Source organism: Balaenoptera physalus (assembly GCF_965194825.1).
Source record: "Balaenoptera physalus genome assembly, chromosome: 4".
NCBI classification, from domain to species: domain Eukaryota; kingdom Metazoa; phylum Chordata; class Mammalia; order Artiodactyla; family Balaenopteridae; genus Balaenoptera; species Balaenoptera physalus.
Window position 1 is genome coordinate 75202067 of NC_138891.1, and position 12672 is coordinate 75214738.

A 12672-nucleotide genomic window follows, 5' to 3' on the forward strand; every position below is an offset into this window, starting at 1 on the left:
TGAGAACAATGAATTAAAGTTGTAGGGAGACAGATTCCAGTAAAATCCTTTAGAAACAGGAGAGGAAAGAAGGGACTCTCTTGAGAAGAGTGCATTCCCTGTTGATGAAGATGTGCAAACTGAGGCTGATGACCCATTTCTAAGAGTTTTAAAAGCAGAACTCATGAACTCTCAATGAAAGCTTTGACCTACGGTCTATGATATTTTAATTAAATGACCTATGAGATTTTATGACAGTTTGATATTTTGGAGTAGGCCATGTTTCATTTTCTCAACTGGAGGTATTTTTTAAATGGAACTGTATAGCCCTTTGCTTGCTCCATGGTCTGGTTGAAAACAGAGGGCTATGTTCACTTTATAGCTCAAAGTTTCTTCACCTCTAAAATTTAACTCCCTTTCTTTCCCACATTCTGGGGCCTTTATCAAGACATGGGCTATAAGTAGAGGGTGAATTTGGGGAGATTAATACTTGTGTTAGGGGTGCCTAAGACCACCCCCAGATTTCATGACTCTCTAGGACTCAAAGGACTCAACCTCTCGTTGTACTTATGGCTAAGCTTTGTTAAAGCAAAAAGATACAAAGCAGAATCAGCAGAGGGAAAGGGGACAGTGGGTGAAGTCTGGAAGAAACCACTTCCCAGACACCAGCTAAAGGCCGTCCTTGCAAACAGGACTTTCAAATGATGGCCATCTCAGGCCTGCTGTGCTAACTCTTTTCACTTAACTCCTGTGAGCCAGCTGAGTTTTCTGCAGTTATAATAGTAATGCACAATGAATTAAAAGATCTTAGGTCCTTTTGATATGGTATATAATAAATGTAGTGTTAAATATTCTTAGTTAACTTTCATATGAAGTGATAGGATGACTTGATTTTATTGTTATTGTTAAATTGCTTTGGCTAGAATTAAAGGGCTGCTAGTCTACAAATAGGTGGTTCTGATGGAGTTCCCATCCTCAGGCCTAATCTCAGAGTTAACTATAAGAAATATCATCATTTCAATGTCCAAGAGATGAGCATCGATTGAGCCATTAGCAGTTAGAGTTGAGTTAAAGAGAGAGTTACTCCAGCTGGTTCAGGGGTAAGGATCTTAGGAGTACAGTAAAAAAATGTGTAGAAATGAGGAGAAAGCCAGACTAGTTCAAGGAGCTGTGAAGTGATTAGTTCCTGTCCTTGGTGCATGGCAAAGACAAGTGAATCTGTTGAAAGGAGGTGGGGAGTAGAGATTGCAAATGACCCCACCCCCTCCACCAACCTGCGCCCTAGACTTGACTTCTTATCCAGCTCCCTCTTTGTAGTCACCCTTCTGATACTGTGGTACTGTGTTGTGATTTCTTCCCCTGTTAACCAATTCTATGAGGAAGCATGCTCAAAAAAGGATTGTAACCTCTGAATCACTACCACAGTTTTGAAAAATGTATAAAATATTACAAGAATAGATGTCTTTTAGAAAAAAAAAAAGGAATAGATACCTTTTAGGCATAGTTTCCATTAGTGAATATGAAAGATTTATTTCTAAATTTTCTGATCTCTTCAGATTGTGGAGGTTGTTTTGTTTCTATTTATTAAATGCTAGACACTTTGCTGAGTGCTTTATGTCTATATCATTGTATTTAATCATCACAAAACCTAATGAGGTAGGAGTTATCATTTACACATGAGAAAACTAAGGTATAAAGAGATTAAGTGATACATTCACTGTCACAGCTAATGAGGTTCAGATCAAAACCCAGATCTGATCGTCTCTGATTCATTTTGAAACACACTCTTTGTATCTTTCCTTTTTAAAGAGTACTATCACAGAAAGTGCAGTGTTTTTGAAGGACAACAAATGTTCCAGAGCGGCCATTAATATTTTAATAGCTTGTTAAATGTTAGTACCAACAGTAGATAAACAACAGTTAGTTCAGTTCTCCTCCTGTTTCCTTTGTGCCAAATTGAGAATCGGGAGATAAAGGGATATGCCTGTGTTATTAGTGACTCCAGGGTCTATTCCTTATTCCAGCCAGGACCACTCTACCTGATGCTGTAGGCCAGAACTTATCCAGTAGACCTTTCTGGGGTGATGAAAATGTTCTATAATCTGTACTGTCCCATACAATAGTCATTAGCCACATGTGACTATTAAACATGTGAAATGTGGCTAGTGTGACGGAGGAGCTAAATATTTCATCTCATTTTGGTTAATTTAAATTTAAATAGCACATATAGCTAATGGCTGCCATATTGGACATTGCAGCTCTAGGTCAGAAGTTCTCAAACTTTAGCATGCATCAGAATCATGTTAAAACACAGATTGCTATGACTCACCCCCAGAGTTTCTGATTCAGAAGATCTGGGTTGGAGCCTGAGAAGTTCCCAGGTGATGCTGATGTTGTTGACCCAGGTACCATACTTTGAGAAGGATTGATTTTTCTAACATTTAATGATTGCCAGCTGGTTCCATTGGGGAAGAATATAAGTTCTCCATGGTTTACCTGTATTACATACAGTGAAATAATTTTTTAAAATACTTATTCCACACTGTATAGTTCTCCGAAGAACAAGCTCCAGTGCCTTAACATTATCATTTTATTAATTCTATAGCTGAAAAACCAGTCCTTTTTTTCTTACCTTTTAAGCAAGTCAGACTTGAAGCTTGGTTGGTTCTCTATTGGTCAAAATAGTAGAAAGGACAACTCATCCTGAAATAAAGTCAGGTTGACCCTGTCTCTTGACTGCTAAAAAATGTACTCCATTCTGAGAATTGTTTGGGGGAAATAGTTTTTAGCTGTTAGAACAACTCTTAGATAAATTAAACTCCTACTGCCAAAAACTCATAGAATCTTCTGCTGTTTCCAAATCAAGCCTGGGGTGATACGGATAGATGGGTAGATATTTAGAGATTGGGGAACATATGTCCTGTTTTGCCTGGGACAGTCCACGTGCCTATTGTCCTGGTATGATTACTAATAGCATTCCCTTGCGTTAAAATTATCAAAGAGAACAATTTAGTTGATCAAAGCAAATTTTATTTCACACAGGCAGTCTCTACTCTCAGGAGTCCAGAGAACGGTAAAATAAGGGAAAAAGGCTACAAGCAGGAAACAAGGAAGAAGTACTCAGCTTGGGTTGATGGGCCGGGGTTAAGTATCTAACCTTATTTAGAAAGATCAAGGAACAAAGAAATAAGTATAGAGCCCACATTGGCTTGGCGGTTGGAGATTGGCTGACTGGATATTCTGTGGTTCTGGTCAAGTGGAGCATTTACACAAACATGAAAGTTATCTAAGTTTTAATTTGCTGATGTGGCACCATGGGCAGGAGAGGCTCCATCTTGAGACTAGAAATTTATTTCAATGCTTATCTCAAAATGTCCTGATACGGGATGATAAATTATACGGTCACCCTACTTAGAAGGAACAAGGTAGAATAGAAGAAGAGAGTCCAGCATCCCATGTCAGAATAGCCAAGAATTTCATTTACTTTCCTGTGTAGCATCTTTAGCTTTGCCAGGATACTACCCTGTCTTTTCTTGGGTGCTGATTTTGTACCTTGATATGGTAGGTACATCTTCTTTTCTCCTACATAAATATTTTGTTCTTTTTCTATAAATATAAAAAAAGACTATGCATATATGGATTTCAGGAAGTCACTCTTGATTCTACTCTTCAAGGTAGTCCTTCTTCACCTTTTAATAATTACCTCTACTCATCTGTCGGCATTTTAGTTGGTATAATTTTTTCCAAAAATGTCTATGGAAAGTCAATTTTTTGTTTTCAACCCTAGATCTCTGTTCCTGTTCCTCTAGCCCGGTGGTTACCCTTTGGCTTCTGCTAGGCAATCTATTTCCTCTGCTGGCTGGATTTCTTCTGTGCGTATGGCATTAGGAATGGAAAAGTGAATTCTGAAGACATTCCTTTGTGTCATGTTCCTCTGAACAAAGCACAAAATCTGGGCGAGTGCCAGCCTATGCAGATGGCAGAAGTGGCATTCCTGACTTTGGCTTGGAAGTGTTGACCACAATCAGATCTTGAAGCAGAGCTTCACAGCAGTCATTCCTCATCAGCAACCCAACAGCCTCAAAGTTTGGAGAAGGAGGAGGAATTCCAAATCACCAAGTCTCTTTATTTTTCAGGATAAATACTCTTCTTGAAGTTTTCCTTTGAAAATGGGATAATAGGTGAAAATTTCAGTTATTACATACCTCAGCATTTTCATTAACCTAAAACAATGGGAAAGTTCATCACTGCTGCAATAATTTAAAGAACAGCTAATCATTGCAAGGTTATAAGTTGTGGACCCTGTCCTCAAAAGTATAAATTGTCCTTTGACTTACAGAAAATAACTTAAATTGGGATTTCTACATCACTATTATACCTATTTTGAATTTAATGACTGTATATGGTACACCTAAGTCATTGTTCTCATTGTTTTTTTTTTTTTAATTATGTTTTGCTAAATCTTATGATTTAACCATGCTAGCCTTTTCAAACCAGCTGTGTGGCAGTTTCCTGCTGAACCATTAGGTGTTGGTAGCTGTATCTGTACTCATTGATCTTCAGAGAGTAGCTTCCAGTTGTATTCTCCATTAGTTTAATAATGACTTGAAAAACTGGGAAGCAGAGAGAGAAAAATACTCTGCCCTGTGAAAACATTGAAGACATGCAAATAAAAGAAAACCTAATTGTATGTTTTTCAGATAATAGTTACGACAACTGCAGTCCAACAAAAATAGAACTTTCCTTTTTGACCAATGAAGATAAAAAGAAATTCTGGTATAGACAGGTATGCAGTTATTTTCAAGTGGGCTTAGGAATTGTTACAGAAGAATTTGACTATCTGAAAATTATTTTATGTGTAAGAAGAAAAGATATAAGTCAAAACAAGATGGTCTGAATTGTTTATAGGAAAGTGTAGGTTTGGTGTAGGGCCTATCCAATAGGGTCCACTTTACCACACAGGGTATGGCTTAGTCCACAGAAGTCAGAAAGTTGCCTTTGTTTTAAAAGGAGGTAATGTTCTTTACCTCTTGTATTTGACACTCTTTCTGTCACCCATAGATTCTGGTCCCCAGAAGCAATTCTGCTCTTGTACTAGAGCTGACCAACCCTACTTAGTAAACCCAATTTGAAAATCTTTAATGATGAATGATGCCCAGTTTTTCTCTCTAAAGCTAATGAAGTCCTGTGACATTAGAAACATAGCCCTTGGACATGCATTCATTCATTCACTGGTTGGCCCTCTAATTCAGCATACAGTTATTGAGCACTCAGTTTAAGAACTTGTGCTAAGTGAACAAACAGCATAATTACTAAGGAGTAATTCCAACTTATTATTTGGCACTGGAGCCAAACAGCAACTCCAGCATAGAGGAAAGTCACCTTTTTTTAAAAAATGCATACATTTAAAATACTTATTTGCCTACAATTTTAAATTGGAGGTATTTGTCATTGTGAAAAGCTGGGGGTCTCTAGCATAGCCAGCCTCAGCTGAAGAAAATCTAATACCAATGGTGTTTCTGCCTACGTTCTGCATACTTTAAATCATGAAAAGTCAGAGAAAAATGTAGAGTATATTTTTAAAGAAAGTTGTAAAAATCTAAACTTATATACCCAATGTGATTATGAATCATCCTGCAAAGTTGTATAAAGAATTTCACCAAAAATAATATGGATTCATAATATAATTGAGACTCACAGTGATAGGTTCAATTATATTTTGACTGTTGTGCAGTAATGCCATTTAGGTAGTATTGTTTCTGAGCATGGTGCTTTTTATACTTGAAATATATTTTTGCTTTATTTTTTATTGATATAATTATATTTGCACTAATGACTTTCTGAAGAAAATATTGTAGATAACATTTTTTCTATATATATATATTTGTTAAGCTTGGAATCTGGTAGCCCAGTGTTTTCTCTGCACAAATGTAGAACCTGGTAAAGTATGATGTTAAGAAATCTTGAGTTTTTGAGGGTAACTAACAGTGCTGGCGTCTTCCTTCCTCTTCAACAAGTCTTGAAAGTGGTTGCTTATCACTGATTCTGCATAGTATACTCAGTGAAGATTTAGAAGACCACTGAACCTGTGAGAAATTTTAAGAGGCATGGTTTAGTCCCTTATAATATGATAAAATTCTAAAATAATATTCTAAAAAGAAGGATTTTTAAAATCTGAAATTTCAATGCAGAATTAGCAGGCTAGAATTAAGTTTTGAACTGAAGAATTTGAGATGACCTAAATTTCAATATCCTGTGGAAGGTAATACCCTTTATGTTCACAAAACCAGTTCACTGAGAAAGAGACCATGCAGACTGCAGCCATGGTGGGAGTGAGGTGGGGCAGGGAAGGGGAATGGGGATAGCTGATTTGAGGATAGTAGACTGAAGTCGCTTTCTGACTCAAAAGGGTCAAGTGCTTATAAAAACTGACTACCTCAGTTTTCAGTTCAGACTTAGGTTCATTTTGATAGTATTAAGGTCCCAATGTCAAAATTAACAAGTGAATTTGTCTCTCAGGTTTTCAAGAACAGAATTTACAGGAAGGAAGCAAAAGCCATGTCGCTAGACTTGAGCTGATAGCTTTAAAGAAACTGGAAAGCAGTTAGGTAGTCTTAATGTAGATCCCTCTGTATTCTCCTGAAAAACATCCTTTTCCCTTACTTATTTCTTAAGGATACTTATTTTTGTTAAGATCAACTAGGCATTCTAAAAATGTAATAAATTATGCTTAAAATTAGTTTCAGCCTAATATGTTGGTTTAGAGTTTATCAGTATTTGAAAGTGAAACATTAGTGAAGTTTAAATAGTTTTAGGAAGATACATAAATAAGTATACCAGAGTATTCCATAAAATTTTATCAATATCCGCTTCAATATCAGAAGACTCACTGATTGAGACCATCTGTAAAATTAGATGCTTTCTCAGAATCTTTCCAGCTTTAATATTCTGTGACTAATATTCATGAATATTCAGATAGTCTAATATTCTGCATGACTAATTCATGCAGAATTGCTAGGTCACTGCTGGCTCTGACCCACCACCTGGAGTATGCCAGCTTACACACCATGTTCATCGCAGTGTCCTGTGCTCAGTGCCTTAGCGCTGTCCTTGTCCTTGGACACTGAATGGAGAGAGAAGAGCCCGTTTCTGAGGGCATTTGAGTAGTCCTGGCAGGAGGAGGTGGACTTCAGTCACAGCCCCACAGACCTGTTTCACAGTTGGCACCAGTCATCCGTGCCATGTCCCTGCAGCCCAAGAGGACTAACATATTTTAATAAAGTCTGTGCTACTCGTTCTGAAGAAAGAACTTACCTGAAAGGATGACCTTTTTTTTTTTTTTGATACATTTAGTCAGGGTTGGGGAGGGAGTGGTGAATTATTTTCTTTTTGTTTACATTTTTAATAAATAAAATAGATTTAAGAACTGATCTTTATTTATGGTATTTAACTTTAAGTGTAATATATTACTTAGAAAAAACACAGCTTTAATAAAAATGGAAACTAATCTGCATCTTGTCTTTACTTAATTAACACCATCAATTTTTTTAAACCTGGATGAGGAATACAAACACAGCCATGCACTCTATATGGGGACGATGAGGTGTTTATGATGAAGCACAATTCAATTTTTACTTTAACTGGAGTAAAATTGTCCTACTTAAAGAATAGGGACAGGTCTTATGTAAAGCTACAGGGAATAACCCTCCTCAAATAGTTAAGCAGGAAAGACAGCCGACTAAAACAATTCAGGGCAGCCGTCTCTGGCTGGAGGTTATTCCTGTCCCATTTGTTCTGTGCTGTGGGCCAGGAGTCTCACTGCAGGACCGCTCTGCGCATTCAAGTACCACACTCCATTTGGTAGCAGCAAGTAAATTGTGGCTGTGGAGTGTGGGGCGTGATTCTTCCTCATAAACTGACTGTAGTTTGAGAGAACGTACCTGGGGCATGCCTTCACCATGTGCACTCAGAGCCATCCTGCCCTGTGGTCTGGAGCCAAGCACTGTGAAATGGATTGAACACAGCCTCTGTGACCTACTTGCTGAGCTGAGATCTTTGTGGGAAATTTTAATGATAATATTTAGATTTTTTAACATTTTAAATATTTCATGTAAGTAGCCAAAACTATGTACAATAAATTACTTCAAGTAGTTGAATAAATTCAATATTATTTGTACGGTATACTGAAGACAAAGCGTCTGTGTCTCATACGTTACCTGTTTATACTACCTTTTGGTATGTTCATAGAATATATCTTATTTAATAGGCATCAATACATAAATGAGTCTTTTGTCAACAACTCTCTGGTAGGTACGTTGAAATGGAGTGGTTTATTTAAATCAGCTTGTTAGTGTTCCGCCAGAAGTTTGTTCTTTAATGTTTGAAATAAACTGGACATATTTGGAGATAGAAGTCCAAATACACCATCTGATGTTCTGGTAGATGACCAATACCATTCTCATTTTTTTTTTTTATTTTAATAAATTTATTTATTTTAGGCTGTGTTGGGTTTTCGTTGCTGTGCATGGTCTTCCTCTAGTTGCGGCGAGTGGGGGCTACTCTTTGTTGTGGTGCATGGGCTTCTTATTGTGGTGGCTTCTCTTGTTGCAGAGCACGGGCTCTAGGCGCGTGGGCTTCAGTAGTTGTGGCACGCGGGCTCAATAGTTGTGGCTCGCGAGTTCTAGAGCGCAGGCTCAGTAGTTGTGGCGCACGGGTTTAGTTGCTCTGCGGCATGTGGGATCTTCCCAGACCAGGGCTCGAACCCGTGTCCCCTGCATTGGCAGGCGGATTCTAAACCACTGCGCCACCAGGGAAGTCCCCATTCTCATTTTATATGTATAGAAATGTATTTTTCTGCCTATAGACATTAGTATATCTTAGATTCGATGCCATTTTAACACTCAGTGCCACTAACAGTTTTTTCAATTTCAACAGAAACAGTAACTCAACTTTCTGACATTGTCTCATTTGAAAATACTCAAATCACAATATCTGAACATCTCCTGGCTTCCCCCTCACCCCACCCCATTAGGTCTCCTAATGACACTTTAAGAAGGCTACAGGTTGACTGAAAGAGATTTCACGCGTGCTTACACACATGGGTGCTCGTTAGTGTTTATATAGTGAAGACTTTGATATATTTGGTTGAGGGTCTGAAAATTTAGTGGGAGCGAGGAAGCTACAAAGAATAGAGCAAATGTCGCGTGCCTCAGCACAGCCTGCCAGACCAGCCCCAGAGCCTTGAATCTTAACAGAGGTCAGATAAAACAGGTTATGCCACTGTTCTAAAATGATTTGGTTAGTTGTAAAGCTTTATGCTTGTTACTAAGTAAATAAAATGTGTAAAATCTGCATTTCTTACGATAGGTTTGACAGAGGAGTAAAGAGGGAGCCCGTAAGTGCTATATAGGTGTTAAATAACCTTTAGGGATAAGCATCATCGTGATGAAGAGAAAAGTGAAGAAGGGAAATATCTGAGGCAAATCAGTCCTCCGCCTGATTGAGGTGAGTCTGTGGCTTTGCCACTCTGGGATTTTGCCCCAGAACCCCGGTACCAGCAGTGTGCCCCATGCTGGATCTCCTCAGATGGGGTTTTTTTCCTCCTTTTTTTCTTCTAACTTATCCTCTCACAGCTGCCCTCCACCCCAGGCTCTGACCATTCCTCCTCCTGTCTCCCCATTACCATTTCAAAACAGCCCAGTTTTCTGAAGTATATATGCATATCTATTTGGTGGTGTTATTAACTGGGGGTGGTGGTGAGGGGGTCTTACCCCTCCATCATTTCTCAAGGATTGATTTGGAGGAAGGGAGCCAGCAGTTCTCACTAATTTATTAATTTGGCAGAAACTCCCCTCCCCCTAGAGTTCGCTCCTGCTGTTTTATAATTTTCATACCACCATTCAGTTCCAGGTCGGGAATGACAGTGCCTGGTGTGGCTGCCGTGCACTATGGCCCAGGAGCATGGTGGTGAAAATGAGCAGACTGGAGTCTATTGAGCTGAGGAACCGCAGCAGGTCAGCTCCAGGGAGGGCAGGCACCGGTCCGGGTGTGGCATTCAGCTGCTAAAAGTAAGCCGAAAGCATAGATCCAGAACTTATTAGTGCCCAGAGGAAGGAACAGATAGTGAAGGTAAGTCTAAATACAAGGGAGAATGAAGGCCTAAGAATTGGGTACTAAGAAATGAGTCAAAGACGAGGGAAACAGAAAGGGCCAGGGGAGCAAGCGTGTGCATGCAGAATGACCAGACCTTGTAGTGCTGGATGGGGAGGGGCTGCCTTCTGTACTTGCCTCCAGGGTGTAAGTGCACTTGAGAGTGCCTTCTGACACTTAGCACAGTGGAGATACTGAATCTAGTGACTGAACATTGAAGAAGTATTTGTTGCGTACTTACTATATTCAACGTGTATTTAGCACCAACTGTGGCAGGCACTCTGCTGGGCCACAGGAACACAAGAAACAGACAGACATGGTCTTTGTCCTGGAGTCAGTGAAGGAGGGGCACAATTAAGCAATTATTTACGGTAAAGTTTAGACTTGAAATTGATGGGATAATACATGTAGCATGCTGATAAGAAAGAGTGGAGAGCAAAGGCTTAAGATAAAAGACAGATGCCCAATCAAGTCAGGCTCTGAGAGGTTAGAAGGTGGGCGCAGAGCACCGCACCTTCCACTGTGAGTAGGACATGGAGGGAAGTGGGAGCACGTTTGTTAGGTTTGGTGGCTGTCGCTGAGTTCCCAGTCCTGAAAGGGAGGGAAGTCATCATTGTCTGAGGTGAATAGGGTCTGAGATCTGAAGAGCACAGTTGGCCCTGGCCCTCCATATTTGCGTAAATTCTATCCCCAGTTGGTTGAATCGCGGATACGGAACTGCAGATGCAGACGGCCTACTGTATTCTGCCATTTTATATAAAGGACTTGAGCCTCCACAGATTGTGGTATCTGCAGGGGATCCTGGAACCAATCCTCCTGCGGATACGGAGGGATGAATGTATTAAAGGTTTAAGCTTCTGTAAACAGATATGTTTTGGTGACGACTGTTCTGGGTCTGTTTTTCCTGGAAGACAGTGTATACCTTTTCAATCCATAGATCCAAGTCTAAAAATTTCAAATAATTTTTTCGAATTTTACCTTAATTTACTGTTTTCAGTTTTACTCTTTAGGAATGTCAGTTATGTAGAAGCTTGTCTTCAATTACTATCACTTTTTCTCTAATCCTTTATTTTTTTTTTAATTTTTATTGGGTTATAGTTGATTTACAATGTTGTGTTAGTTTCAGGTGTACAGCAAAGTGAATCAGTCATATATATCCATCCATTCTTTTTCAGATTCTTTTCCCATATAGGTTATTACAGAATATTGAGTAGAGTTCCCTGTGCCATACAGTAGGTCCTTGTTAGTTATCTATTTTATATATAGTAGTGTGTATATGTTAATCCCAATTTCCTAATTTATCACTTCCCCCCATGTTTCCCCTTTGGTAACCATAAGTTTGATTTCGAGAGCTGTGAGTCTGTTTCTGTTTTGCAAATAAGTTCATTTGTATCATTTTTTTTATTAGATTCCACATATAAGTGATATATTTGTCTTTCTCTGTCTGACTTACTTCCTTAGTATGATAATCTCTAGGCCCATCCATGTTGCTGCAAGTGGCATTATTTTGTTCTTTGTTTAGGGTTGAGTAATATTTCATTGTATATATATACCACATCTTATTTATCCATTCCTCCATCGATGGACATTTAGGTTGCTTCCGTGTCTTGGCTACTGTAAACAGTGCTGCAATGAACATTGGGGTGCATGTATCTTTTCAAATTATAGTTTTCTCCGGGTGTATGCCCAGGAGTGGGATTGCTGAATAACGTGGCAACTCTATTTTTAGTTTTCTGAGGAACCTCCATATTGTTTTCCATAGTGGCCGCACCAATTTACATTCCCACCAACAGTGTAGGAGCGTTCCCTTTTCTCCACACCCTCTCCAGCATTTGTTATTTGTAGACTTTTTCATGATGGCCATTCTGACCAGTGTGAAATGGTATCTCATTGTAGTTTTCTTTTTTTCTTAAATTAAATTTTTTATTGAGAAAAAATACACATAACATAAAATTCACCATTTAACCATTTGAAGATGTTTCTGTAGTAAATTCAAGATGTGATGCAACCCTTCATTCCTAATTGTAAACCGTCTCAGACTTTTCAGCTTGTTGCACCTGAACAGGTGCGGTGCTCCTGACACCTACTGGGCAGGGGCCAGAAATGCTGCTGAAGTCCCAGAAGAGAGAATTACCTATCTCCAAAGTGCTGAGGCTGAGAGACCCCACTCTACACCATTACAGCACCACATCACATCCAAGGAAATAAACAGCCATTCAGTTGTGTCATCCCTACTGGTCTCAAGAATGTCTTTACAGCATTTTTATTTCAGTTCAGAGGCAAGGTTCACATGCTTGGTTGCTAGGTCTTTTTATTCTCTTTTTATATAGAAGAGTATTCTCTGCCCCATGCTCAGCCTTTTTGTCTGATTACTTTTTGTAAGACTTCAGGCCAGTTTTAGCACTGCATTCTGTTTCCATATTTTATTATTATCTTTTTTTATTGAAGTGTAGTTGATTTACAGTGTTGTGCCGGTCTCTGCTGTACAGCAAAGTGACTCAGTTATACACAGAGACATTCTTTTTAAAAAATTTTTTTAATTTT

At 38.8% G+C, this 12672-nt stretch overlaps 1 protein-coding gene across 6 annotated transcripts in view; it reads left to right on the plus strand.

Moving 5' to 3' along the window:
- The window catches only part of LMLN (leishmanolysin like peptidase), a 135052-nt gene that overhangs the window by 68840 nt on the left and 53540 nt on the right, over positions 1-12672 (plus strand). The window contains exon 17 of one of the 6 annotated variants that reach the window (XM_082458602.1): positions 3767-7492. The exons of the other annotated variants lie outside the window; for them this stretch is intronic. Within the exon in view, the coding sequence (XP_082314728.1) occupies positions 3767-3867 (101 nt within the window). The 3' untranslated portion in view covers positions 3868-7492. Of the gene's footprint in view, positions 1-3766; positions 7493-12672 lie in introns of those variants that run through there. 6 annotated transcript variants of the gene reach the window in all.